The following is a 26,118-nucleotide window of genomic DNA, read 5'->3' as shown; positions in this document are numbered from 1 at the left end:
ATGGATGTTTAATATACCATAAAAATCAACTATGAATTTTTTTTGGATGAAAAATGAGTATATTACACTATGATTATGATTATTGGTATTCGATATTAACCAACCTAAATAGGTAAATGTAGGATTCATAAGATAAAGAAGCATTTCCTATTGGAAATTTTTTCAATTGAATCAATGCTAATATCATATTAAAATACACTTTATGTTTTTCAATAAAATCAATATTATATGTTCTAAGTCTCATAATAATTTAACATAAACCAGTTTAAACTTGTGTTTGGACCCGTGATTATAAGATCATTAATTAATGTAGATGCTAGATTTAGATATTAAAAATTTACTTATACGTATTCTTAAATTTTAAAAATAAATGTCCTCCATTAATATAATTTCACGTAAAAGAAATCTAAAACATACTTTTGTGTTCGGAAAAAAATCCGACCCGACCCATAAAGTTGCAATCCCTTCTCCACTCTGAACTTGTAAGTCGGAGCCGTAGAGCTTTAGCGGCTCCAGAGACCGTTAATTGTGTAGTTGCCCCCCCAGAACTGGAGGAATTTGGGTAAGTGGTCAGATTGCCGCTAAATTCCGCTAATTCCCTGAAGTGGGGAGAAAAAAAAGACTGGAACTTGGGGGAATACTCACAATATCGTTTTATATTACTCAAGTTTGATTGGGTTTTCATATTGCTCTCAAGTCTCTGTTTATCAAGGTACTTTTGAACTGTTCCAAGTACCTCTATAGATTTAATCTTTTCTTTTTCTTTGTTGATACTTCTTTGTATGCTTATCGAATTTGCAGTGGCTGAACTAATAATTAGCTCCCCGGACATCTTTTTTAATTGTAATCCAGAAATTTTTCTTTTATTTTCTTTCCCCAAAGCAACCGAAACAGGAGCAAAAAGACTGGAACTTGGGGGATACCCACAATTTCTTTTATATATCTGAGATACTTAAGTTACTGAAGTTTAATTGGGTTATCATCTTGCTCTGAAGTCTGTGTTTATCAAGGTACCTGTAAAAATCTAATCTTTTTTGTTGATACCTCTTTGGATGCTTATGGAATTTGTAGTGGATGAAATCTTATCAGTGATCATGTATTAATTTAAGTTTTTTTTTTGAAATATGATTCTGCAATCTGCATCACTGCATGAATTTCTTGCTAAATATGCATAAAGCTGACCATTATAGTTTGAAACTTTAAGACGACTTTCAACAATTTTTCATAAGATGGTGTATTGTCTGAGTTGATTCAGGTGACTTTGAGCATGGTGTGGTGTGTTAATTGTGCACAGGACAAGCCGACTAAAGATGTGGATGGTAAAATGTAAGCTACATCACCTACAATTCTTCTTCATTATAATACTCTTCTTCTTCTTCATTTTATTTTATGTTTATGATTTATTTATTCTAAGATGCTTCAGTTACGTATATATGTTTCATTCTAAGATGTTTCATTCCATTACATTATAGATGTTGTTCCTTTTGTGGAAAAGTACTTGAAGAAGATAATTTCTCTATCGAGCCCACTTTTGTCAAGAATGCTTCTGGACAGGTTAGTTCTTTCTTTCTTATTCTTCTTGATGCATATGGGTTGCTATGTTTTAGACAGTTTCTTTTCTTTCCCTAAGATCAATCCTATATAGTTTGGATGGTGTGATTAATCTGTCTTAAACATTGTTATTAATTGTTAAAATAGAGTTTTCAAGGTGCAATGTGAGCACTGCTTAGAAAATTGAGGAAATTTCATGAGGAAGACTGAGGAACATGTGACTGCTGATAACCTTTTTCTTTACAAGTATGTGACTGCTGATAACCTCTTTCTTTATTAGTATGTGGCTGTAGTTGTCTGTGAATATTACAAAGTGAGTGAAAACTAGGGGTGTCAAATTGAGCCCCAAAACAAAGGACCCATCGACCCACCCAGAAATATGGGTTGGACTCAAGATAATTTAAAGCTGGATAAATTTTAGGGTAGTTCCTTACCTTTATCAATGGTTCTATTTCTTCAAAGCAGTATTGTTGAACATACTATATGTATGCTTACTTGTACACTACGTTTTTCGATTTGTATTCTATCAAGACTAACTTAAATCATTTACAGAGCCAATTGTCAGGAAGCAGGGTGAGCACTGTCCAAAGTAATTATTCAGCTTCACGCGAAAGAACACTAAAAGAAGGTATCTTATGTATCTCTGATTGTTGTTTCCTCACAATGCGTTATGGTCACTGTACCTATCCGTTTGATTTCTATAATTTTCTTTTTCAGCTGAATGATTGACTGGTTGCCTTCTATTAGGGAAATTAAGAAATTTTTGCTGGTCTAGTTCTTGATTTTCAATGGAAGTTGTATGACTTTCTTGAGCACAGTTGCATTATGGTGTAGTTAGTATTTTTGTGTTAATGTGAGACTTGAATTATAGTTTCCAGTAAGAGTGGTGATATGCTGCTCATTGTCATTATAGGCATTCACGTGGAACTATTTTTGAAAGTCTTCCAGTTGAGGAACTGTCTAATTGTGTGAAAATCAACTAACTGTATAGCTCAACAGTGAATGTTTTGTTCTTGTTGATTGGTCACAACTCCCTCCTTATATGTCAAGATTGGGCCAAGTGCAGCACTGCACTTAGAGTACTAGTTTATGTAGCTATTATAGCAAAACACTAACATGGCCTGTTGTATTGTTGATTAATCTGGTTAATATGATGTTGTAACAATACACTAAGAGGTTCACAAGCTATGTAGCACTAATTGGGCTTGACAACACATTAATCTTCTCTTTGGTGTCAATATGATTTTTAAGTATGAAGTTTTGGCTGATGCATTTTTTTGTCTTCTTCTTCCTGCAGCATATGAGGGTATAGAGGGTATGCTTTGTGGGCTAGGAATTGATGGTGGTGAGTCAATAGCTCATCCAGCTTTGTCCTTCTATAAGGTATGATTTATTATGCTTAGATCATACCTCTACTAGTAGGATATATCATCCTATTTCTGAAGCTGTTACTTTCAGATAGCAGTTGAAAAGAGTTTCACAAAGGGGCGTAGGAAAGAGCAAGTTCAAGCTGCTTGTCTTTACATTGCATGTAGGTGAGAGATTGTGTTTTATGATATTCTTTTTCAATATATGATTTGTTCCCTAAGGGAAAAAAGAAGTGGGATAACTTGTGATGAAGCTTGACATGTAGGCAGGTTGACGTGAATCATGTCCTCCGTGCATCAGTGGTTTGAGAGCTAAACAAAAAGAGAACATTGATTTTGTAAAACACAGGAACAAACCCCCAGCATATAAGAACCCCATATTGCGGTTTCTGTGGTTTGATTTTGGTGTGAGTGGTTTTAGCAGTTCTACTATAATAGTGTCCAGATACAATATATTTGGTATATTTTCTTACTGATTAAAGAAAGCCAGTTTTAAAAAATGCATAACAGAATAATTTGAGATATGATGTTTTTAAGGTTTCCTAAAGTCAGTTGATAGTCCAAAGAACAGTTATTACTAATCCGTACAAGCCCTGCAATTACCACAACTTAATGAAGAGAAGGAACCTTAGTCTTTTATTTAGGTTACTCTCAAGTAGGATGATGTAGGAGTTCATAAATTATGTAACAGGAACGAGATTACACCATTAGAGTAAGTGCACCAATTTTACAGCCCATATACCTAACTAATAATTTTTTGTTGAGTCCATATGCCTAATCAACACAAGCACTCTGTTCTGAGTAACCTTACCTTTTTAATATCTGCTTGACCATATTTTTATGTGGTTTCTGATTTTTTTAGGTTCTAAATTCAGTAAAAGCTAACTGCTTAGGTATGTTTAGACATCCAGCTAAATGCCATCTATTGTATGTGTTTTCTCTATCTTTTTAATTGATAGGAATTGGTTCAACTATACCATATGCAGTGATGTACACTCAGTTTAAAGAAAGAAAGGAAAATTGAATTTTGCAGTAGACTATGAGCCATGATAATTTGTGGCTGGAAAGGGAGAAGAACCTAGCAATTTTTGATTTGGTTTAAAAAGGTCTTGCTTATGACAGCGAGTAGAAACAAACAGATATTGAACCCATGTCTATGCATGAGGTGTTTTGGCCTTGGGCCTTTGGACCTAGTAAAATCAGGCAGGGTTAGGGGGTTAAAAATGTGGAATGAACCAAGGGAATTATGCAGTACCATTGGAATTTATTGGTGATGCCCACTGACCAGCCAAATGACTTTTTTGGATATTTAGAAAAGGTCCCTTGGCATCTGTGGAATTTGTCATATGGCTTTTCTGCTCCTGCCATGCAACACTCATTGCTCATTTGACATGTTGTATATGATGTAACTTACTTTATTGTTCCACTCGTTTTATAAATTCAATCAATCATTGTAGTAGCTTTTCTACATTCTGCACCTGCAAAGCGTATTCCAAAGTTGTAGTAGTAGCATGAACTTGATCAAAATTATTTGAGAGTATACTTTAAGCTAGACACAGTGCTTCTTAATCTGTTGGTTTTACATACGATATCATAGATACATAATACTGAATTCATAATCAGTTATTTGATTTTAGGGAAATTTGCACATTTAGTCCTTCAAATATTGACAAGTTCTAGTTTTGGTCCTTGTGATATATGACTAAGCATATTTAACCATCAATTAATTAAAACGTGTAGGTTTGATCCCTCTACTTGTGAGTTATATGTTGTCTGCATACGATTATTCATTGAGTGTACATATCCAAGAAAAACATGCTTTAAATGTTAATCTGAATTCTGTGCTGATAGTGGAACTAATTAATATGGTGGCTAAGTAAAAGAACTGAAACATTATAAAGTTGACCTAGTTAATTGTGTATGAATCTATCAACTGTATTCTGCAGCATGGAGGATACCAAAGCAACACAGTTTTCTTTAGTACGTAAATAGAAAGTAACAAGGAAAGTTATCTTTTTGAATAAATCTTCTGACATATTTTTTCTTGGTCCAAGCTACTTTACTAGTGACAAATTGGGGTTTCTCAATGTTTATTCTTCTTGCAGGGAGAACAAAAAGCCATTCCTACTCATTGACTTTTCCGAGTACTTGAGGATAAATGTGTACGTAAGCTTCTTTTTTGTTTTGATGTAACACTTTGGATTAGTAATCTCAAGCAAGAACTTAATAGTTTACCTTTAGGACAGGAATTCTTATTATCCTATTCAGTATTATGATATTCTGTTTAGTATTTACCCCTTAGCTCCTCCTTGTAGTTATATTGTGAACTAGATCTCATGTGTGATCTTGTGCAGTTAGAGTAAATTACACAAATCTTGCTTCATGTTTATATGAAAGCAGCCTTATGTGAAGTTGTACTCAGTGTTGGACTTGTGAAAGATAAAGGAGATATTCTTTTTTAGTGGGAAGGAAATTTAGTATAGAAAAGGAATTGGCTTTTGAGAAAGTTGCTGAATTATATGCTTTACAACCCTTCCAAAAATCTTCATGAAAAGGGGATATGCTTTATAACCCTTCCAAATATCTTCATCTAAAAAAACCCTTCCAAATATCTTCATCAAGAAACAACCCTTCCAAATATCTTCCTCAAAAAACTACCCTTCCAAATATACTCTTGAATAATCCTCGGCGTGACTGAATAGCATATCTTTGATTATATTGGCTTTTGAATTTGAGGGCAGTTTCTCCTCTGCTGCAGTACCTCTAACTCTCTACTTCGACAAGTTTCCTTTCCCTATCGGAAGAAACTAGGTGATCGTTTGCATATTAATAAGTTCACATATTGTTAATTATGGAGGTTTCCTAGTACATTGCCTTGTTACTAATCTAGAACAGTATTCTACTCTAAGCAGGTCCTATTGTCTTTAGGTCATTCATGAAGGGTTATACATAAAGTTGGACAGTTGGAAAAACATTTACCTAATCACTATCTTTATTATCGTATCTGAAACTTGTTCAACCTGTTCTCTTACTAAATGCAGGTACATATTAGGAGCTGTGTTCTTACAGCTTTGCAAGATTCTACACCTTGAAGAGCACCCAATTGTTCAAAAACCTGTGGATCCAAGCCTGTTCATTCATCGATTCACTGATCGTAAGTATTTATGATTTGCTGGTTAACTTTAATGTTTCTTCTTTCTTCTTTCTTGATCACCTTGTCCCAGGTATCAACTTTGTGGCAGGGTTTATATATATTTTTGGTTTATCCTTTGGTTTCTTGATTACATTTTTGGATTTTCATGGTGAGAAGTCTAAGGATCTTGATTCATAAGGATTTTATTCTGCAAGCGTGATATTTGTTGCCATTGTTCTGGCAAGTTAATTCTATGTGGATGCTCATAAGATGGATCTTTGTTGCATCTTTTTCTTTGCCTCATCCGTGAGCCAACGATGTAGCATCTTTTAAATATCGGAATCTCTTTTTTAAATAGAAGAGCAAATTAGATTAGCACTAAGGTTCTAGATTGGTACACTGAGGTACGTTGTTATGGAAAAGGCACCACTAGTTGATACATTGGTGAGAAATGCAGTTTAAAGCAGTTGAGGCTCAAAAAAGCAGACAGGTAAACGTCCTCTAGTATGTTCAGTGGGCAAACTGGTTCTATTTATGTCACCGTCTGGTAAACCTGCTTTTTGGTTAGATAACTCATTTATCGCTAGCTCCTTTTGTAGACTAGAGCTTTTTGTGCGGTGGTCTGCCAGATTTAACATCATTAGTTCAAATCAAAATTAGTGGCTACTTTTTGGAGGACTCAAACCAAATCCTTACTAATTAAGATTAGAACCACTCAGGTATTCACTTCTAGGTTTCTTACATGTGTGGCTTTTTGTAATTGGTATGGTCTGTATGCAGTGGCGGACCCAGAAATTTTATGAAGGGGGTTCAAAAAAAAATTAAACATGCTAATCAGGAAAAAAAAATGTGCTTATTCGGATTCGAACCTGCGAGCTGAGACAAGCTAAGACAAAATATTGAACCTCATTTGCCACTAAGCTAATCCTTTGGCTTATGCTCAGGGGGTTCAATGTTAAATATATATACATAAATTAAAATTTTTATCTTATATATACAATGTAATTTTTTAACGAAGGGGGTTCGGATGAACCCCCTGAATTGCACGTGGGTCCGCCCCTGTCTGTATGTAAAATTAATGACTTTTATGTCAGATTTGGTAAGAGTAAATAGTCATATACTTAACTGTTAGTTTGAGATCAGTATGTTATAGGAGAATATACATATCCACAAGATGAGTGTGGTTGAAATATGGATGTTGTGCTGGAGTGATGTTAAACATGATTGGACAAAATTAGATATAATCACATTGATAGAGGTGCCAGCAGCACACACAGAGGAGACGGTTGATTGAGAGTTTTTGCTATATCCTACACAGACCTCTATATACACTGGTTCACAAATGCGAGATTAGGGTACTAAAAGGGGAAAAAGTAGACCTAAAATCACGATGAGTAAATTTTCTAGGAAGACTTGTGATCTCTCAGATCAATGTGGATAGAACTGCAAAGAGACCACAATGGTAAAGGAGCTATATAGACGATACTTACAAATTAGGACTAAGTCTTAGTCATTGTTGCTAAATTTCTGTCTATTGTGTGTCAGAAGTCATTTCCTTTCAGTTTCCTAGGGATTTGTATGTCGATGTAGGGATAAGTGGGAGATCCAGAAAACTTCTAATTTGCATTTAAAGACAAATTATTTAGTATTTATATGAGTGTATCCCAAATAGAATAAAATAGATACAAACAATTCATATAGCCGACACAACTAAGTCGAGATTGACCACGTAATTCATGCTTTATATATGTCAGAGTTAGAAATCAAAAGGTATGTATAAGCTTTCATGGACTGGTCTCACTCTTCCAGATTGCTAACCACTTTTCACACCTTTCAAGTACACTATTCCAAATTAGAAATCCATTGACATACCCCAGATAAATAGTTGGTACTGGACCCACCTTACATCCCAGAATAGCTGCTTGCTAGGACCTGGATATTGACAACCTTAGGAATATTCCAGATTGCTAACCACTTTTCACACCTTTCAAGTACACTATTCCAAATTAGAAATCCATTGACATAACCCAAATAAATAGTTGGTACTGGACCCACCTCACGTCCCAGAATAGCTGCTAGGACCTTTATATTGGCAACCTTAGGAATAACATACTCTTTCTCCAATTGACATGGATTCCCGAAACTGCTTCAAAAATGTAACAAGCCATAGATATTTTAGTTGGTTTGCTTGAGCGTCGCAAAAGAACCAATGAATCATTTGCATAGAGAAGATGAGTGATCTTTGTACTGTCTCCCTCCTTAGAGGCTTTAAATCCTTTCAGCCAGCCTTTTTCTTTAGCACCTGAGTCAGTCGTTCTATTGCAATGAGGAAAAGGAAAGATGATAACGGATCATCTTGCCTTAGGCCTCTCTTTGAAGAAACGAATCCCTCCGAAGAACTATTTATCAGGATGGAAATCTCACTATTTTTTTTGATAACCGAGAAATCCGTCTGTGGCCCACTTTTTGGACCAACCATAGCCTTCTAAACTCGGTGGGTAATGGGCCCACTTGTCACGACCCAAAAACTGAGGTCATGATGGTACACATCTCAAAATCCAATCTAATGTGTAACCCTAAAAATAAAACTCATACAAGACTCCCAAAGGGGAAAGTAATGCCACGATTTAAATAAAAAGAAAAAAAAACAATGAAGAACTTATCCCAAAACCTGGTGTCATAAGTATAAAGAGCATCTAATACAAGGTTCGAATCTGAAGATACAACATAAGTCTCTGAATGATACAAAAGACTGAAAAATAAAGATAGACTAGTGACGATCCGAATTCTGGGACCTCACCACTAATCTGAGAATACACAATCCGCTAGAATATTAACTGCCACGTAGGGTACCCCGACTAGTATCTGCATCAAAAAAGGACACAGAAGTAGGGGTGAGTACAATTCACATGTACTCAGTAGGTTTTAGCTGACTGAGTATAAGGAATTAATCAAACCTATGAAATAAATTAAGGAACGCTTCCACCTGCATATAGAAAAGTCCCACTTCGGCATCGGTGCCGCCATTTTATATATATAGTGGCACGAGTAAAGTAAACCCATAATAACAACTCATAATCATAATTAATCAAATAATTCAAGCAGCACAAATATCAATGCAATGCAATGCAATATGATGATGCAATGATGTGGTGGTACGGTGGAATCAAGACTGTCGCACAGCCTGTCGTATACACCTGCCGAGCTGTGCTACCAAACAGGACCCATGGGGGTCTCGCAGACCATATACCTCAATCACAATATCTCATTATCCTTGCCACCTTCTCGTGGTCAAGGGATCACAATGCATCCACTACCCTGCCGGAAAACTGCCTCGGTCAGGGACTCAAGATACAAAGGTTAGGATCATAATGCATCCACTACCCTGCCGGAAAACTGCCTCGGTCAGGGACTCAAGATACAAAGGTTTAAAGGTGTTTCATTTTCTTTCTCAAAAAGAATTTCCATATTTCTCAACTTTCCATGTTTCATGATATGATGAATGAGGATGAATGCATCAAAACACATATGCATGGAAGTAATAATCAACTCACATGTGGTATAAGGTTCAAAGTTCTCAAAACTTAACCTACACATGATATTCACCCTCAATAAATAGTAATGGGAAGGAAACACTTTCTTTTAAATATTCACCCCTTTCTCAATAATATTTCAATACTCAAGTATGCTCAAAACTCCCAACTCAATCTCTCAGGCGGCATCACAAGTCAAATAATATACTCAAGCTCTCTCTTAGGCAAATCACAATTCACATGCTCTCAAAGCAAATAAGATAACAAATAAGGCCCCCACACGGGCTATGTAATATAAATAAACCCCGTCACGGCAATACATTAATAAATAAGCCTCCACACGGGCATCACAATATATATAACATTCTCAACTCATACTACAACCCCATCCGAAAGTCTATAACATATGAATGACTAATCACCCCATCTCAATCTCAAAGAAAGATAGCCAAACCTACCTCAATTGCCGAAACCGCACTCGAATACCTCCACCGGACAAGCAACTCTCGAATTCAGCGCCCGAAATGACAACCCACTATCAACAATGAAACATACACGTCACAAGGAGTCCAATGACACCCATATTGATAGGTTTCGGAACCGGGGGTAAAATGGTCCAAAAATTAACTATTTTCAAAAAGGGTCAAATCTGGAAATTTATTGAACAATCCCATTCTATTGGTAATAAGGAACTCATGGTTGAAAAACCCATAAAATAGAGCTCAAAAACGAGTTGGAAATCACAATTTTCCTTAAATTCGGATTAGGGAAGAAACAAAGATTTTTGGGGTTTGAAACTAAAATTTAAGAGTTAAAATCGTCAAAAACTTAATGAAAAAGGAAGGTTTTAGGTCAAAAATCACTTACCCAACACTTTGCCTCGAAAATCTCTTCTCAAATCACCTCAAGGAGTTCAAGAACTCAAACAAATGATGAAAAATATTGAAATGGGAAGAAAGGGGCATTTTCTGCCCAAAAAGTTACTGTTCACACGTGTTACTGTTCACGCGTGTTTTGTACAAATTTTCAAAAATCACCCTCAAGGTCATTACACCACCCCTCTACTCTTCTCCACTTAAATACTAGGCTTCGCTTTGCATGGTGTGGGGCTTGAACCTGTGACCTAAGCCACAAATCCTCCACCCTTTGCCACTTGAACTAGTACTAGGCACTGGGGGCTCTCACTATTTTATATGCAAAAAATATCCAGCTAATCTATTTTTGGGAAGACAATTGGCTGGGCAATGGCCCCTTAAAGCAACTATATCTAGATGTGTTCACACAAAATTATCAACAAAGGGCAAAAGTAAGTGAGGTATGGAATAACCAAGGATGGAACCTCTCTTGCAGAAGACATTTGAATGACCGGGAGTTGGACAGATTCACTGCCTTCTTCAACAATCTCAATCACTTCACTGGAGTGTCAACAGATCAGGACAACTATGTTGGGTGGGAGACAGAACATGAATTTTTTCAGTAAGGTCAGCATACCATTTGAGGAACAACAAAAAACAATACACAGACACAATGGCCTAGGAGACAACTGTGGAAGGCAAACATACCGTACGAAATGGCCTGCTTTGTATGGTTGGTGGTTAAAACGGCTTGCTTGACAGAAGACAAGCTTGACAGAAGACAAGTTGCAAAGAAGGGGAATACACGTATGCTCTATCTGCCTTCTATGTGGAGAATATGCAGAAACAAATAGTCATCTTTTTTTGTACTATAGGGTGACTTCTCAATTGTGGGACAAGGTGGGAGTGTCCTCAGGGTGGACAAGATGAGGGAGGCAAGTCTTGGTTTGGGCATATGAAGAGACACACATATGCCCCAGTGAGAAGGTTGGATTTAGTTGGTACGAAGAGAGGAAGAGGTAGGCCAAAAAAGTATTGGAGAGAGGTGATTAATCAGGACATGGTGCACTTCAACTTACCGAGAACATGCCATTTGATAGGAGGGTGTGGAGGTCGCGGATTAGGGTAGAAGGTTAGTAAGTAGTGAAGTGTTGTATGTCATAGTTTTATCCTTATCCTCGTAGTGTATTGCTCTTGATTTCTAACACCATTTGTTTCTTTATTGCTTTTAGGTTATCACACTATTTTGGTGTTGTCTTTAATTAGTTGTTATGTTTCCTTCACTGTCATTTTTCCTTTGCATACCTACTTTGATTTGTTGTACTTGAGCCGAGGGTCCTCCGGCAATAGCCTCTCTACCTCCATGAGGTAGAGGTAAGGTCGGCATACACTCTACCATAGCCTCTCTACCTCCATGAGGTAGAGGTAAGGTCGGCATACACTCTACCCTCCCTATACCTCACTTGTGGGATTTCATTGGGTATGTTGTTGTTGTTGTTAGCTTGCTGGAGTTCACAAGTGAAGACTATCAATCTATAATGCAGGTTTATTTGGGGGAAGGCACCCAAACATTTCTAGATCTGCTCTTCACATTTTGGCCAGCATGAAGCGAGATTGGATGCAGGTTATACATCATTTCTCTGTATATAGTAACAAAAATAAAATCCACATTTGGTTGAGAAAATGGGTTGTTGTCTCATTATATGGCCTTGGGAGATTCTTATCTTATGAGCTTAGCTTTTAGGGTTGATTTAGACCCAATGTCCATTTTTTAAATCATGGTATCAAGGATAAACATTTCTCTATCTTGGTTTACCATATGTTGGGCCTCCATGTTATGTTATCCACACTCCAGTTAACTAGGCCTAGGCCTGGGTGGACCAGGAGGGCTACATGTTAATGTCCCACATTGGTTGAGAGAATGAGTTGCTGTCTCATTATAGGATCTTGGACAATCCTTAGCTCATGAGCTAGCTTTTGGGATTGATTTAGACCCAAGGTCCATTTACTTAACATAGATACAAATTACTTGGTTTTATGCACTAATCCACAACTTGTCCATAGACAGGGAGAAAGCCAAGTGGGTTATGTGGAGCTGCACTGTACATTGCTTCTCTTTCACATGGACTGAGTTGTTCTAAATCAGAAATTGTAAGTTGTCTTTCTAGGTTCCTTTATTTTGATTGTCAGCATTCAGATTCTTTGATCCTGTTTGGATTGGCTTATAAGCCAAAAACCATAAGGTAGGACTTGTAATTTATGGCTTTTGGCTTATTTTTGCTATTTTGACTTAAAACCATGTGCTTAAAAGCACTTTTCAATTTATCCAGACACTACAAAAATGCTTTAAAGCTATTTTAGCTTAAAAACACCTAAAATAAGCCAATCCAAACAGGCTCTTCACATACCGGCTTCACATTGTAAGTCTTATTCGGCTTTGAGAAACTCTTATGTGCTTTAGCTAGTTTTCAAGGTCTACTTGTTCTTAATCTCATGAAGTTCGGACTTTTTTTTCTCATTAAACTTAGCAACTGTTCATGTTCTACTTTCTCGGTTTATTTCATGTTCTAGCCTATGTAGCATAAACACCGGCACTAGTTCACATTTATTTAGGGTGACATAACAAAGGAGTGTGATATTTCCTTTTTCCTTTTTCTTTATCCTTTTGATCAACAGATCAAAGTGGTGCACATTTGCGAAGCAACATTGACAAAGCGTTTGATTGAATTTGAAAACACAGAATCTGGAAGCTTAACGGTATGTATCATCAAGACTGGTAGGATCAACACTGCTGGAACTTTAATTTTCAAAGTTTGAAAAGCTTCATGTGCATTTATTTAGTCATGTGTGCAGGTCCTTTAACTTTAGTGGGAGGGGCAACTATTAAAGTAGGATCCTAAAAGCAATTTAGTAATAGGTGCTTGCTTCTGTAATGCTCAAATTTTGTTTTATCTCGTTTGATATCATTGTGAATGCTGAAATATAATAAGGAAGGAATCTAAAGGAAGAACAATCATTATGGGGTTTGGGTTCTTATCTTAAAGTTGACAGGGTAAGGTGTAAAATGTAATTTGTTACCAAAGCTGAAACCAATATTGTAGAACTTGTGTAGTGCATATACACCAATTTCATAGATAAGCGTGCTCATGTCATTCGGTGAGAGTGACAATTTTGCCTCTTATTTGTGAATATTTAAGTTTCTTAACGCTCTTCATTAAAATACTTGTCAAAAGTAAAAGGGAGTCTATTAATTTTTTCACATAAGTATATTGAAATAAGATTATTTGAATTATAAGGATAAAACGGAATGTATGTACGTATATGTATAGTTTATGGAAGATTTATATATGTTTTAAAGTATTCAAAATTAAGCATATATGTCATACGTTAATAATTTGGTTCACATATATCTTTATTGTTCAATAATACTGGGTATGTTGTTGCTCAATAATTGATCCCAATATGTCTTTAAATTAACTGAAGTCTTCAATTAATTTTTTACAAAGGGCCAAAAAAAAGGAGCAAATAAAAAGATGTATCTAGTGTCCTACTGTCATCAGATTTTGATTTGTCATGAAGCCACCCAAAGCCTGCACTCTGGAGAAGATTTTAATTCCATCTGCCTTCGACGTCTTGCTTTTTTTTTTCTGCCTTTTCTTAGAGTTCTGCTGGTGAGATCTTAAAAGAACTCGCCCATGGGCTGGGCGCCTCAGCCTTCAAGTCATTTTGATGCTCTTATCCATGGGAAATCATCACCAGTGATGGGCTATTTTTTTATGAGCCTTATTTGTCTGATGGCTTATTTATTATTGCCGACAGTTAAAACAATTTTCCTGCGTATTTAAAAGTTGTAACTCCCTCCCTTTTCCTTGGCACATTATTGTTGGAGTTTGATGCAAGTTGACTCAGTTGTCATGGCGTTTAAGCTAAAAAATTATTTTCCAAGTTTCATATTATTGCTTGAATTACTTGCAACTAGATTGATGAGTTCAATACAAGAGCTGAGGAGCTTGAGAAAGAAGAGACACTGTCCCTGCAACTTTATTCGGGGTCAAAAGGATCTGGGATCACAGAAGTGCTATGTGAACACAAGAAAAGTGTGAAGCTGCCGTTTGCCCATGGCCTTTGTGAACGTTGTTATACTGACGTAATTACTTGCTACCGGTCCTTCAAGTTTTTAGTAGTATTGCGAAGTCATATATATAATACTTATGAATGTGTTTGCAGTTTGTAAAACTTTCAGGTGGGCTTGATGGAGGATCTGAACCTCCATCCTTCCAACGTGCTGAGAGGGAAAGATTAATGGCAAAACAAGATGCTGAAGAAATTGCGGGGGATCCAAGTTTTCCCATGTCCAACCAGATGGAGAACAATGTCCGCGAGTATTTAGAGGTACTTCTCAGGGCTGTTACTTATCCAAAACATTATTACCTTGTAGTCATGAAGTAGAATTTTATGCTTTCAAGAAAGCTTTTGACTTCTGGAAAAGACACAGCTCAAGTTCTAAAAATTTTAGGATGACGTAGGTGACAGAGACTTTGTGTTGGGAGATTTGGAAGGCGTCACAATTTTGGGTATTTCAGGAGTATTAAGGTCGAAGAGGTTAAGGGTGCTGTTCGTAGGATGCGCTGGGGAAGAGCAACCGGACCTGACGAGATTCCTGGGAAATTTTGGAAGAGCGCGAGCTCGGTAGGTTTGGAGTGGCTGACTAGGTTATTTAATGTCATCTTTAAAACGGCAACGATGCCTGAAGAATGGAGGTCGAGCGTAAGGATCCCTCTATACAAAAACAAAGGGGATATCTAGAGTTGCAACAACTATAGAGGTATCAAGCTACTAAGCCACACTATGAAAGTGTGGAAAAGAGTGGTGGAGATGAGGGCGAGGAGAGGCGTGTCTATTTCAAAGAACCAATTCGGATTTATACCGGGACGCTCAACTACAGAAGCCATCCATCTTATGAGGAGACTGGTGGAGCAGTACAGGGAGAGGAAGAGGGACTTGCATATGGTATTCATCGACCTAGAAAAGGCCACGATAAAGTTTCAAGAGAGATATTATGAAGATGTTTGGAGGCTAAAAATGTACCTGTGGCATACATTAGGGTGATCAAGGACATATGAGGGAGCCAAAACCAGGGTAAGGACAGTAGGATGGGACTCAGAACACTTCCCAGTTGTGATGGGGTTGCATTAAGGATCAACTCTTAGTCCATTTTTATTTGCCTTGGTGATGGATGAATTGACGCAACAAATTCAAGGTGAGGTGCCATGGTGTATGCTTTTCGCGGATGACATAGTCCTGATCGATGAGACTCGTAGCGGAGTTAACGCTAAGCTAGAGGATTGGAGACATACCTTAGAGTCTAAAGGGTTTAAGCTGAGTAGGACCAAGACAGAGTACTTAGAGTGCAAGTTCAGTGAGACACCTCAAGAGGTTGACGTGGAAGTTAGGCTTGGTGCCCAAGCCATCCAAAAGAGAAGTAGTTTCAAGTATCTTAGGTCTATCATGCAAGGCAGCGGGGGGATTGACGATGATGTCACACATCGTATTGGGGCAGGGTGGATGAAATAGAGGCTCGCTTTAGGAGTGCTATGCGACAAAAAGGTGCCACCACAACTTAAGGGCTAGTTCTACAAAGTGGTGGTTGGACCGGCTATGTTGTATGGGGCAGAGTGTTGGCCAGTTAAGATCTCTCACATTCAAAAGATGAACGTTACCGAGATGAGAATGTTGAGATGGATGTGTGGCCACACCAGGAGCGACATGATTAGAAATGAGGCTATTCGAGACAAGGTGGGAGTGGCCTCGGTGGAAGACAAGATGCGAGAAATGCGACTGAGATGGTTTGGGCATGTGAAAAGGAGAGACACAGATGCCCCAGTGAGGAGGTGTGAGAGGTTGACCATGGATAGCTACAGAAGAGGTAGGGGTAGGCCGAAGAAGTATTGGGGAGAGGTGATTAAACAGGACATGACGCAGTTACAGCTTACCGAGGACATGACCTTAGATACGAGGGTGTGGAGGACCCACATTAGGGTAGAAGGCTAGTACATAGTCTCGTTATTCTTTCCTATTCGTAGGCGCATTAGCACATTACAATTTCTTGTGCTCCCATTTCTGGTATTTCTGTTATTATTTATTACTTTCTGTACTTTGATTACTCTATTTTATCTGCGACACTTTCGTTATTTATTTTCCTATATCGCTTTGAATTTCTTAACCTTATCTGACCCCTTTTTATGCTTTTTTTGAGCCGAGGGTCTCTCGAAAACAGCCGTCCTATCTTGGTAGGAGTAAGGTCTGCGTACACTCTACCCTCCCCAGACCCACGTTGTGGGATTTCACTGGGTTGTTGTTGTTGTTGTAGTTGTAAGCATAGATTTGAAAGAAAAGAATAGGCATCTATGATAAAATAGAGTAGGGGTAGGAAGAAGTGGATTTCTTTGTGGAGGCTGGGTTTTCTTGGGATTGATTTCCAAATTATGAGCTTGCAAAAGGAACTTAAAAGCACAACCTGCAAAAAGATAGATATTGTGTGTTTCGTACAACATCTACTTACGAAAGTTAGATGAGCCCTCGTAGTTTCGTAATGCATCCTTTCCACCTCTTTAAGGGACAATAAAGGTTTATTCTCTGTCACTTACTTGTATGGTGATGATCTACTTGTTATTAAACAATATTTGATCTTATAATCATTGTTCATGTGAGTGATCTTGACTGTATTCAAGAATAAAATGAGTTTGATTGAAAAAAGCTAAGTGACCCTGAGATAAGCTGCTGCACGTGAATGGGTGAACTGTATGATTGTTGAAAACCTGCAAGAGCTACCTCATAATTACTAAGTAATGTGGATGTCGTGCTTTGGCAAAATATCCTTTCAGTAGGCTCATAATACTTCCCTTTGTTTCTGGATTTCTGAAGATATTAAGAACTTAATGAACTTCTAAGTTCTAAACATCTAGTTACCTAAATATAGAATCCAAAACTATGTTGAGATGCAGATTCATGAATTCAAAAAAGGATGTAGAATTCTGATAAATCTTTGGGTTGTAACGACATTTTATTGAGGTAATGTAAGAAATCTGTCGACTAGACTTATCTTTGGCACATGTATCCTTTCAGTTCCACAAATTTGTGAAAAATAAACAAAAATCATTTAATGCAAGTTGAACTGCAGAAATCCAAAAGAAGCCTATATCTTGATATGCTTGTTCCAGTCTGTTATTTGTCATATTATGCTTTAATATAAGCTTTAGTTAGTAAAAAGTGTGTATTAGTTACACAAATGGGGAATGTCTACTGGAAAAGAGTCCTCATATTTACTTACCTCAACCCTATCTCTCGTTGAACAAATCAATTATTCTGCGTAGCCAATATGAATTACTCTTCTGTGAGATAAATCTTTGTAATGCAGATTTCCCCTTTTGACTGTTGTAATTTGACCTGCTATTTACTCATACTGATACTAATTTCTTAGCTTTAGATAGTAAAGGAAATATCCAGCATTTCCTGTGATTTCTTTTCGAGAAGCACTTCCTTAGGCAACTCCATACTGCCACTAATACCATGTTCTTGAGTTTAGGTGTTTATTGGAAATATGTCGGGTTTTGCTTGCTTTCTGAATAATGCCTTATCGTTTATATGTTGTCTTTTTTTTCTTTTGGTTGATGATCAGCCTGAAAAGGGAGGGAACACCCAGTGTGTGAAAAATGTGCATAAATCAGGATCTGAGCAAGTTGGTAAGCATTTATTTTCTTCAGCAGCTATAATTTTGAAGAATCTTAGTCCTGGATCAGGACTAGAGGATTAAGTCACTTCTCTACATTTTTCAAAAAAAGAAGAAGAAAAGAATGTCACTTTTCTCTCAATTGCAGGGTCATTCTCAGTGGTTAAAACTGATCATATTGCGACTCCTGATACATTACATGGCATGGATGGTATTGATCATGATGAATCAGAGAACTTTTCCGATATCGATGATGCAGAGGTGTGCTACTTCTTTGATGTTTGTAAAATCTAGTAGGGATAATTCCACTGCTCACATTCCTTAAGTGTTTTTATAAATTATCTGTCAGTCTAGATGCAAAAGCTGTGATTTTTTCCGATTTCATCCTTCTCTTCATCATGTGATACTTAGCAAATCATTGTATGATACCTACCCGACCCTGCTTTCATCCTTTGCTTAGGAAACATCATCCATAATAAGGAAAGTAACATGTAACAGATACTGGAAATTAAGTAATTGCTCATTGAAGAATTTTATAATGGTATTAGTTCGACATTTATGGGCATGTATTTTCTGGTTCACTAACTTGTCATGCCTGTTACCCTATACCTGCATTGTTGTCAGGTTGACAGTTATCTTCACAATGAGCAGGAAAAGCACTACAAGAAGATCATTTGGGAAACAATGAACCGAGAATATCTTGAGGTGAATTAATTATTTTTTTTGCATGAATCCCCATGTGAAGTCGGTATGTAGAACGCAAGGTCCTATAGTGGTCTTAGGATTTATTAGTGCATAAGAAGTACTTGAATGAACACCTCTGGTTCTTGAGATTACAATTATCAGTTATAATGGGAATCTTGTCATGAATTTAGGATAGATTAATTTCCCTTTTGTTTTCTTAATTAAGGATTTTTGATGACTTTTTGTATTTTCTACTAAGTTGAATGTGGTTAATCAATGAGTCCTTTTCTATACTTTTGCTCCCTTGTGTCCATCTTTAGGATGATTTTGCCTATCACATAACAGTAGTCTGCACTAACTTCATTAAAGAAAGAAAAACAGTAGTTTGCACTCACTTTCTGACTGCCTCTTCCTTCTTCTGACGTAGGAACAAGCAGCCAAGGAAGCGGCTGCATTAGAAGCCAAGAAGCATCATGAGTTCATTTTAGCTAACTGTCCAGAGGATGTACAGAAGTTTGCTGCTGCTACCGCTGCTTCTGTTGCAAAATCAAAAAAGGTGATACTCCGAACTTATGTTGAGTTTGTTACCTGGTGATAATTGATTCTTAAAGTTTCAAGTTGAGGAACCCAGAAACTATAAAGAAGGGAAATTTTGTTGATGTTGGTGGTAGTTAAGAATTTGATGTTTGTTAACATATTCAACTCCGCGAATGTTTGAAAATGACTTGTGTTTTCTCTTATGGTTCTAAGAACTCAGGGATTGGGTACATGATCCAAAAGTGAGACAAAAACACATTTTTTTTTTAATGGTCAAACTTTTGAGATTGTTTCCAATACTATTTCACGGAGAGGAATAAGGGATATTTTTAGTTTCTTAGTAAGTTCATAAATGTTAACTGCTAATTTTGTCTGTTTTGATCTTGTCAGTTATCCAACATTTTTACTCATAATATAATAAAAAGGAATGACAAGATTGGTCTGTGGTTGTGCTATTTCTTATCTTCTTGATAAATCAAATTGTCTATTACCCTAAGATGGTACCAAAAACTTACATTTCCATCTGCAGGACTGGCCTTCCAAATTTCTACCCAACTGTCTCTTAACATTTTCTTTACACCTGAAGTATCAAAAAAATACCAAAGAACTCCTAGTCCCTTGTAATAGATTTTCAATTCCTTCAATATTCATCTATTCCTCTCTCCTTCTCTTCCCAATAGCCCTCCTCTTCCAACTCGCTAGGCCTCTTCATCGAAAATATATTAAATACCAATTCTACGTTGAAGGATGAGTAAATAAAACGCCACAAGCCGGTGAAAAGTAGGTTGGATTTGCGTCTTGCCCTGTCCACCTTTCTTGAACTTGCAACAACAACTGACTACACATGCTCTCTCTTCCCTAAGTTACTTTGCCACAAGAATAGTACATGCATGTGACCTATCATCAAAAAAAAAAGTGTGCATGTGATATTTCTTATACACAGTACTTGCTCTAGAGGCCTTGTAGAATAAGATTACACTCTGCTTTATGGTATCATCTGCAGGAAAAACAACAGAAAAGGGCTGCAGAATTGAAAAATTCTGGCCCCGCTCAAACCGCTACAGAAGCAACAAAGCAAATGTTAGCTAAAAAGGTATGTATGATAGAGGAGAGAAATGTACAATCTTTAGCATTCTGTTTGCAGGGATCTCTGTGTTCTGGAAGCTTCTTACTGTTTCCTTGTGTTCAGTATCCAAAAGCTATAGTACTTAATGAATTACGAACTGGGAAACTTACGTAAATGTACACTTTGGCCATTACTAACATGGCCGAAGTATACACTATCAATACACTTCGGTTGTATATGTAGTGTATAGGTATGCATATATATGTATAGTATATGCATATTTAGAATAAAGCATACATTATCTATACACAATGTACATATTTTATAAACTGGATGTCCATATGGTATTTGACTGTAATTTTTCCTTGTCAATTTGTAGATTATGTATCTTCATTGTTATTTGAAACCATAATTTCTAATATCTTCTGGAACCTAGGAACAACTTCTACGACGATAGGCATAATGGCCCATATTTCTCCTTCACTAGGACAAATGAGGGAGAGATTTGTAGTTTTGTAGTTTTTGAGGAACATATCTTTTTGTTCATTTGATCCACAAAATATCAAAATGTTTCTTGGAATCCTTTATTCATTTGTTTGTAATGCAGTTTCGATTAGTAGCTTCTTTTTCCTTGTAATTTATCCGAGGAAAATTTAATGAAAATCCATACCATAATAAAAGATAAATGCTAGCGAGAAGCCCTCTTTAAACATTTGGTGTTGGACAAAATGAGTTTGAACGGACCGAAGTGGTTACAAAGGGTTTGTATATCCGATCTCAACTAGTATCCCTGATCAAGTTGTAGTTGAGTGATTGATTCTTCTCTTCCGTTACTTGTCTTGCTCGCTTGTTCATTTTCTTCTTTTGGCCAATGCTTCGTCTTCCTCCAACTGTAAAAAAGGAAGTGTCCCTTCGAGATTCTGCAACTTCGTTTCTTTGTCCCTGTACATTGATTCGAGAATAAGCGAAGGTAATTATGGGATGTGAAAGCACTACAGTGCAGACAGTTAGAAATATCTGATGTTGTGGTTCACAGGATTCTACTTTCAGGTGATACGGGTACTGGCTTATGGTGGTAGTGATATTGGATATGTTTTCTCCAAAAGACCAGTAGCTTTCAAGATAAGACGGAAATTGCATCGAAAAAGATGGGTGAAAAAAAAGGTAGGCCTCTCCCTACTACCTACCCTGTATTACCTCTAGGCGCATCAAATAAGGATCTTGGTATTTGGAATCCGGTCATTCAGAGGGTAGAGAAGAGGCTAGCAGGTTAGCAAAAAAGCTACTTATCCAAAGGAGGCAAGGAAGTTCTTATTAAGAGCCGCACTTTATCAAATATCCCTACATATTGCATGTCCTTCTTCAATGCACCTACCACTGTGATAGGTAAGTTGGGAAGGTTTCTTTTCCTATGGGATGCAGCGGATGGGGAAAAGAAGTTCCAATTAGTTCGATTGGAGACTGTGATATCTCCTAAACAGTGGGGAGGACTCGGCGTTAAGGATTTGAAGGTCCTTAACAAAGCACTTTTGGGTAAATGGTTTATGCCTTTCAGGTGTGTTGTGTGGAGGACTATAATGAAGGGGTGAGATGATTTCAACGATAACATTACTTTTAAGGCTGGGGATGGAGTAGAGTTAGCTTTTTGGGGAAAAAGTGGTGTGCAAGTTTGGTGCTTAAGGATGAATTCCTGATATTGTACAAAGTCTCTTGTGGGAGTTGTCTGTTCAGCAAGTTAGGGGGGCACAAGGGGATGAGACTTTTTGTGACTTAAGGTTTAGGAGGAATTTTCAGGATTAGGAGGTGACCAGGTTTCAAAGATTTGCTAGTTTTACTTCAAAAGCAATGCGAGCTAGTTGGCAAACCTGATGCTTTGAGTTGAGAGTTGAGAAATAACAATATGTTCTCAGTTAAGTCCTTCTATGAAAAGCTTCTAGTTAGAGCATAGGTTTATTTATCCACATATCTCAGTTTAGATTCCTAAGATGCCTCGTGCCGAGGAAGGTGTGCTTCTTCGTATGGTTAGCTACTAGAGAGGTGTTTTTGACTACGGAGAATCTTAGGAGACGAAAGGTTACGTGGACCATATTTCATTACATTGCAAATTAGCTACAAGCTTATGGGAGAATATCCTTAGATGGTTTGGAGTTTCTTGGGTAATGTTAAGATCCGTAAAGGAGTTGAGGTTCAAGGCTTGGAATGTTACCGCTCTTGCTTTAATGTGGGTCATTTGGGAAGAGAGAAATAGGAGAGCTTTTGAAGGGGCGGAGATGAGCTTTGCTCAATTGAGGAGTAGTCTCCGATCCCTTATTTTCTTTTGATTCGCCCGTGTAGTTCCTGTTTGAATAGAGGATTGGGTATCTTTTGGAGAAAACCATATTATGTTGGTTTCTCCTCGTTTGGTATAGCACTTGTATACAACAACAACAACAACAACAACAACCCAGTGAAATCCCACAACGTGGGGTCTGGGGAGGGTAGATTGTACGCAGACCTTACTCCTACCAAGGTAGGACGGCTGTTTCCGAGAGACCCTCGGCTCAAAAAAAGCATAAAAGGGGGTCAGATAAAGTTAAAAAATTCAAAGCGCTATAGAAAAATAAATAACGAAGGCATCACAGATAAAATAGAGTAATCAAAAGTACTGAAAGCAATAAATAGTAATAGAAATAGCAGAAATGAGAGTACAAGGAATTGTAATGTGCTAGTGCGCCTATGAATAGGGAAGAATAACGAGACTATGTACTAGCCTTCTACCCTAATGTGGGTCCTCCACAGCCTCCTATCTAAGGTCATGTCCTCGGTAAGCTGTAACTGAGCCATGTCCTGTCTAATCACCTCTCCCCAATACTTCTTCGGCCTACCCCTACCTCTTCTGTAGCCATCCATGGCCAACCTCTCACACCTTCTCACTGGGTCATCTGTGTCCCTCCTCTTCACATGCCCAAACCATCTCAGTCGCATTTCCCGCATCTTGTCTTCCACCGAGGCCACTCCTACCTTGTCCCGAATAGCCTCATTTCTAATCCTGTCGCTCCTGGTGTGACCACTTGTATATGGCCAAAAAAAGAAATAGCAAATTCTAATTAAGGGTGGAGGGAACTCATTCATCCCACCAAACTCCTTGGTCGTGACTTCTCATTGTTAGGCACAAGGGCAGTTCCAGAATTTTAAGAAGACGAGTGCACTATTACGACTTACGAGGAAGTGAATTCAAGATTTAGCTTTGACTGGTTTAATTTTTGGGATCTTACTGTTGAACCCAATTCACTTCTGAAATCATAGACCCAAAATTTTTATTTTAAATCTTAGTAAGTTTTTACACGCGGGCGCGCGCACACACACACATATATACTCCCTGTAGGAAATGTTGGTATCTAGGCACGACATCTATTTGATTGTGCTATAATATCCTCCACTACTACTAGTTTTAATAGAGACTTCTGATTTACTTATAAACTTTTATGATGAAAGGAGAATGGGTTTTCCATGTCACTTGGTAATTTTGAAAGAATAAACTAAACAAAAAAAGAAAGAAAATTACTTAATTAAAACGCAAAAAGGGACACCAGACATACCCATTTCATTGGTGGGCCCAATTGTAAAAAAGAAATTAAAAAAACATGACATACATGGTATTCAAACACCCAACCTCACCTAAAGAGTTGCACCCAGTAACAATTGGATTATTTGAATCTTTGAACTTCGGGTCAATACTTCTGAAGAAATATAACATTGTTATACATGGTCCCGACCCTAGAGAGGAGAGCGTGGATGCACATGAACCCATGCCTCCCACATAGATCCACCAGTTGTTATGCATCACTTTGCTGGTCTTAGATGCAGACTTACAGTATGTTTCAGTTATTTCTTCTTGAGTGTTTGTTTGTCTCAATTTCAACATTTCTGTTGCTTTTGGCCTGAGTTTGATAGAGTTTAGGGATTGCAAATGAGCGTGCAAGTTCATTTACCTATATGATCATGTAACTACGAAGTTCACAAAAAAGTTCTAGTTTCTTCCCATTGGTCTCGATAATTTTTTGGCCTCTTTGTCTTATGTTTGTATTATGTAGTGTATCTTCCTTTTTGCGTGAAACAATATTCATCAGATTTATCATTTGTGTTGTTTTCCACTTACGCTGCTTTATAATATGTGATGCAGAGGCTGAGCTCTAAGATCAACTACGATGTGCTAGAGAAGCTTTTTGATGATTCTGTATGTGCTTCTCCTACTCCAAAAAAATCTTGAGAATTCCTTTATACCTTCTGCTGTTACTTTCAATTTTGCTCAGATGTCAATTCCTTTGGTGGAGTATCGTTTTCTTTTTTCAAAAAAATCTTCAGTTTTGACTTATTAGGAAAAACATATATACAGAATCTTGGGTGTTGGAGGTGAGATGGAACTGAGTTGCAGTTTCTTGAAAAGGAGAAATGTATGGTTTATCTTTAGTTGAGCTATGGATTTTCTTGTGATTAACATAAAAAGATCTGACGACCAAACATACTCGTAAAATTAGGAAGAGATATAAGAAACCTTGAAATCACAAGTCCAAGTAGAAATCAGAACTTCTGTAGCACCCTGAAATTTTGTAGTTGCAGGTATTCATCTAAAGGAAAAATTACACAAATCTTTGCTGTATTATTGTCATCTCCATATATATAACTCATGGTCATATTAATTATGCAGGCAACTGAGAACCCAAAGAAAGCTCGAACTGCTTACGATTCAATGGATGATAATGGGGTAAAGAGCGACAAAATTGATCCGGAAGTAGATGAGACTTACGAAGAGGCATTTGGCGAGGATGTGCATTACGGTGAGGATGTTGGAGGATATGACTATGATCAACACTATGATTTGGACGATTATTGAATTAATCTGCATTCCATATGGCTGGTCTCCCCTTAGAAATAGAGGATACAAGATGTCAGATAACACATTTTCCTTCACTTGTATTAGGAATTGTATGGCCTTGATAGCTAATTGCATCTCAAAGTTATTTTGTTTTAAATATCATTGATTCATTTATTTCCTGTGAACACTTCCCATTGCTGGAACGTTAAAAAGTGTGTATGAGCTTTACTTGAGAGAGAGTTCCGTTCTTACTCCTTAGAATTAACGTTTGCATGATTGAAGTTGAATCTGGTGTTCTGCTGTGTGTGATAAGGAATGTGCCGCCAAGACTTAAAAGGTATGTTTCAAACGTTCAAGGGAGCCCTCCTTTTTCAAGCCTTCCCAGTTTTGTAATGTTAAACTCCATTTTAAATCTGGAGATCTTAATCAGTTTTTCCTTGCTGCTGAAAGCTACTTGACTTTGAATTACGCATCTTTTCACAAAGGAGAAGAAAAGTATAAGACTGGAGAACCATTATCTTTCACAATATGCTAATAATCGAGCAGGTTTGTTGAACTTTTTATAACTCAAAAAACACTACCTTCCAGAAAGGATTCCTCTGTTATAATTGAAAAATATGAGCTAGTGATTTCAATTCAAAACTAGTGTATAATGAGCTCACCCCTCTATACTTCTCTACTTAAATACAAGACTTTCAGGTTACAAAAAGGGGCTTCTTTAATACATTCAAAGTGGTAATGTTGTATATTCATAGTTTTTGAAAGATCATTTTTATGCGGTAAAACGGAAAGGGAGGACTCATTTTACT

At 37.3% G+C, this 26,118-nt stretch overlaps 1 protein-coding gene across 2 annotated transcripts; it reads left to right on the top strand.

The window, feature by feature from the left end:
* The first annotated feature begins 412 nt into the window (after positions 1-412).
* LOC129886790 (transcription factor IIIB 60 kDa subunit) lies at positions 413-25,562 on the top strand. Of its 2 annotated transcripts, XM_055961635.1 has the most exons (20): positions 413-712; positions 1,256-1,326; positions 1,473-1,554; positions 2,104-2,179; positions 2,849-2,934; positions 3,010-3,086; positions 5,024-5,080; positions 5,960-6,072; positions 11,983-12,062; positions 12,503-12,589; positions 13,115-13,195; positions 14,418-14,585; positions 14,666-14,830; positions 18,117-18,180; positions 18,316-18,428; positions 18,792-18,872; positions 19,279-19,407; positions 20,392-20,481; positions 24,617-24,670; positions 25,142-25,562. In XM_055961635.1, the coding sequence occupies exons 2-20, from the start codon at positions 1,268-1,270 to the stop codon at positions 25,325-25,327; spliced, it is 1,848 nt and encodes a 615-aa protein (XP_055817610.1). In that variant the 5' UTR covers positions 413-712; positions 1,256-1,267; the 3' UTR covers positions 25,328-25,562. The 2 variants fall into 2 exon arrangements, with proteins under 2 accessions (XP_055817610.1, XP_055817611.1); XM_055961636.1 differs by lacking the exons at positions 413-712; positions 1,256-1,326 and adding an exon at positions 1,699-1,797.
* The last annotated feature ends 556 nt before the right edge of the window (positions 25,563-26,118 follow it).

The sequence above is a fragment of the Solanum dulcamara genome, chromosome 4 (genome assembly GCF_947179165.1).
Source record: "Solanum dulcamara chromosome 4, daSolDulc1.2, whole genome shotgun sequence".
NCBI classification, from domain to species: domain Eukaryota; kingdom Viridiplantae; phylum Streptophyta; class Magnoliopsida; order Solanales; family Solanaceae; genus Solanum; species Solanum dulcamara.
Note: the sequence above shows the minus strand (reverse complement) of the source record. Positions and strands in the feature narration are given on the sequence as shown.

Excerpts from the sequence above, each read along its gene's own strand:
- LOC129886790 (XM_055961635.1), top strand. The coding sequence starts at position 1,268 with ATGGTGTGGTGTGTTAATTGTGCACAGGACAAGCCGACTAAAGATGTG. Across the intron at positions 14,586-14,665 it reads GTGAACGTTGTTATACTGAC|TTTGTAAAACTTTCAGGTGG; the intron begins GTAATTACTTGC and ends ATGTGTTTGCAG. Across the intron at positions 14,831-18,116 it reads ATGTCCGCGAGTATTTAGAG|CCTGAAAAGGGAGGGAACAC; the intron begins GTACTTCTCAGG and ends GTTGATGATCAG.